General features: G+C 37.3%; 1 protein-coding gene across 1 annotated transcript; it reads right to left on the bottom strand.

The window, feature by feature from the left end:
- Positions 1-635: 635 nt before the first annotated feature.
- Positions 636-1,497, bottom strand: LOC137711939 (late embryogenesis abundant protein At1g64065-like). Its single transcript, XM_068451092.2, has one exon. It carries the CDS (start codon positions 1,390-1,392, stop codon positions 760-762), a length of 633 nt encoding a protein of 210 aa, XP_068307193.2. The 5' UTR covers positions 1,393-1,497; the 3' UTR covers positions 636-759.
- Positions 1,498-2,256: the final 759 nt, after the last annotated feature.

The following is a 2,256-nucleotide window of genomic DNA, read 5'->3' as shown; positions in this document are numbered from 1 at the left end:
CACATATAAACCAACATCCATTATCATGACCCAATTCCTTTATTTAGATATTTTAATTATTTTAATAAATTTTTTTGACCCATGGGGCCCACAACTCAACCAACCTCTCATCTCATCTCTTTCCACATGTCTTCCTTCTCCATTCCTGAAGACTCTAGAACTCTCTTCGTCCCTCTCACTCTAACTCTCTCCTCCCTCTGTAACTACCGGGGCCTAGGTAATCAGCCCCCTTTCTCATCTGGCGAGCTTCACCAAACTAACATCGGAATTTTCCCTTAACTCTCTCACTTGTCTCTCTCTCTTTGTAAGTGCAGAGATACTGGACCACCACCACACAACTCGCCGGAGTATCACACCATCATCGCCCATCCTCATTAGCCGATCGAGGTTCACCCTTGTCTTAGTACTGAAACCCAGACCCTTCTAAACTTAATCTGGACTATCTTTGATGACATTTCAAATGTGACAGTGCATCACTATCAAAATTCTATTAAAATTGTGTGATGGACTCAATTTGATAATAAGTAGGCCAGGTATTCGATTGATTTTGCAATTCCTAAATATGGTAGAGAAAAGAAGCATCTATTCTGTATTCAATCGTACGGAAAAAAGGAAAAAGAAATAACAGATCAGGCTTGGTTTGAAATAGTAGAGAAATCTATTTATATATAGTTCTGCAACAAAATACAAGAAGTCACAAAGAGAACGAATGAAAAAAATCAATAAATCAAGTACAAGTATTGATCTACAGGTCATTAATCACTTGCATTGCAAACTTTTGAGCGTCTTCGATGACAAATCAAATGCCATGGTGCAGTCCATGGTGGAAGACTTCTTCTTCTTCATTATAAACATCAATTCAACTTTTCCCGTCAACTTAGCCGCGCTATTGAGAGTTAACACCCCGTTGGTCATTTCACTGCCAAGGTTGGTACTGCTCAATGCACTTGAACTCAAGCTCACCTCGACATTGATTTTTTTGGTGGAAAGCATTCCAGCCTTGCTCTTGGGAATAGAAACTTGCCCGACAGTCGCGCCTTGGTACAAAAACGTGACAATGCTTGCATCATACTTGTATGGACCAAAATTTGTGTTTTTGACTCTGATTTGTGTTGTGAATTTAGTGTCAAATGAAGGTGTTGCTGGGACGGAGTTGAGGTCTTGCACATTGATGTTGCCTAACCGGACCTTTGGGGTTTTAACTTTCATGACAGTAAGACTCATCGCAGTTATAACCATGATCTGAAACACAATGAAAATACCAATATAAATGGTCAATTTGATTCTCTTCTTGCGTTTCAGCTCATCAGCCGATTCCAAAGACTCTGCATCGCTTCTTGTGTAACCATTTGCTGGTGCCAAAGGATAAACCTGTTGGTTCTTCTCGGCCATGTTCTTCTCCTTGTGACACAAGTGAAAAGAAATTTCTCTTAAATTGTGATGTATTTTTGCAACGACGAAACTTGGAAGTGGAGGGAGTTGTTTGTGGAGATGATGGAAAAGTATGGTGCTATATATAATGTTTGGAGTTTGTCTAGGAATTAATTTATTGCAGACGCCAAACGCGTTCTTTGCCGAAGGTGGAATTATTGACTTCTAGTTCTAGATGGTCGATGACTTTTTGTGAAGCAAATCACCTAACGAGTAACGACAGGTGGAGGATATATATTAAGGTACCCTATTGTTTACAAACTTTGATTTTATTCTTTTTATTTTATTTTATTCTTTTTTAAGTCCCGCATGACAATGATATTCCCTTATGGTGCATGATATTTTCTGCTGTAATTTCTCTAGTGGTGATTTAATTTCAGGCATGCTCAGATATTTTCTGCCAAGTCCACTCATGATATTTTTTCTCTAACTTCTTGTTTTTTTCAATTCATCACAGATTTGAAGCACGTTGTTGCAATATACTCTTGTGTTTTTCGCCTACTAAGTCAAATCAAGACTATTGTTTGCTATTATGCATCTAAATCGTTACACACCAAGTTCGATTTCACAAATCCTGAATATTGTTCCATAAGTTATGGCGAGATGGGATGAGTTTCATGGCGACACGATTTTAATTTGTGGTGGCAGTCAAAGTTTAGAGTTATAGGTTAACTTATGATTTTGGTTATTTTGGGTTATATGAGTTTTGTTTTGAGTCTTGGTAAAATTTTATGATGTGATTTTATTTTTTAATATCTTTGATGTCCTTAGATGTCTTGTACGATTAAAGTTTTCCTAATAAAATATAGTTTCTTCTTAAAAAAA

This window comes from Pyrus communis, chromosome 14, assembly GCF_041283825.1.
Source record: "Pyrus communis isolate YQ-2024b chromosome 14, ASM4128382v1, whole genome shotgun sequence".
Taxonomy (NCBI): domain Eukaryota; kingdom Viridiplantae; phylum Streptophyta; class Magnoliopsida; order Rosales; family Rosaceae; genus Pyrus; species Pyrus communis.
The sequence above is the reverse complement of the archived record's forward strand: the minus strand, read 5'-3'. Positions and strand labels throughout refer to the sequence as shown.

Coding starts and splice junctions, on each gene's coding strand:
- LOC137711939 (XM_068451092.2), bottom strand. CDS start 1,392: ATGGCCGAGAAGAACCAACAGGTTTATCCTTTGGCACCAGCAAATGGT.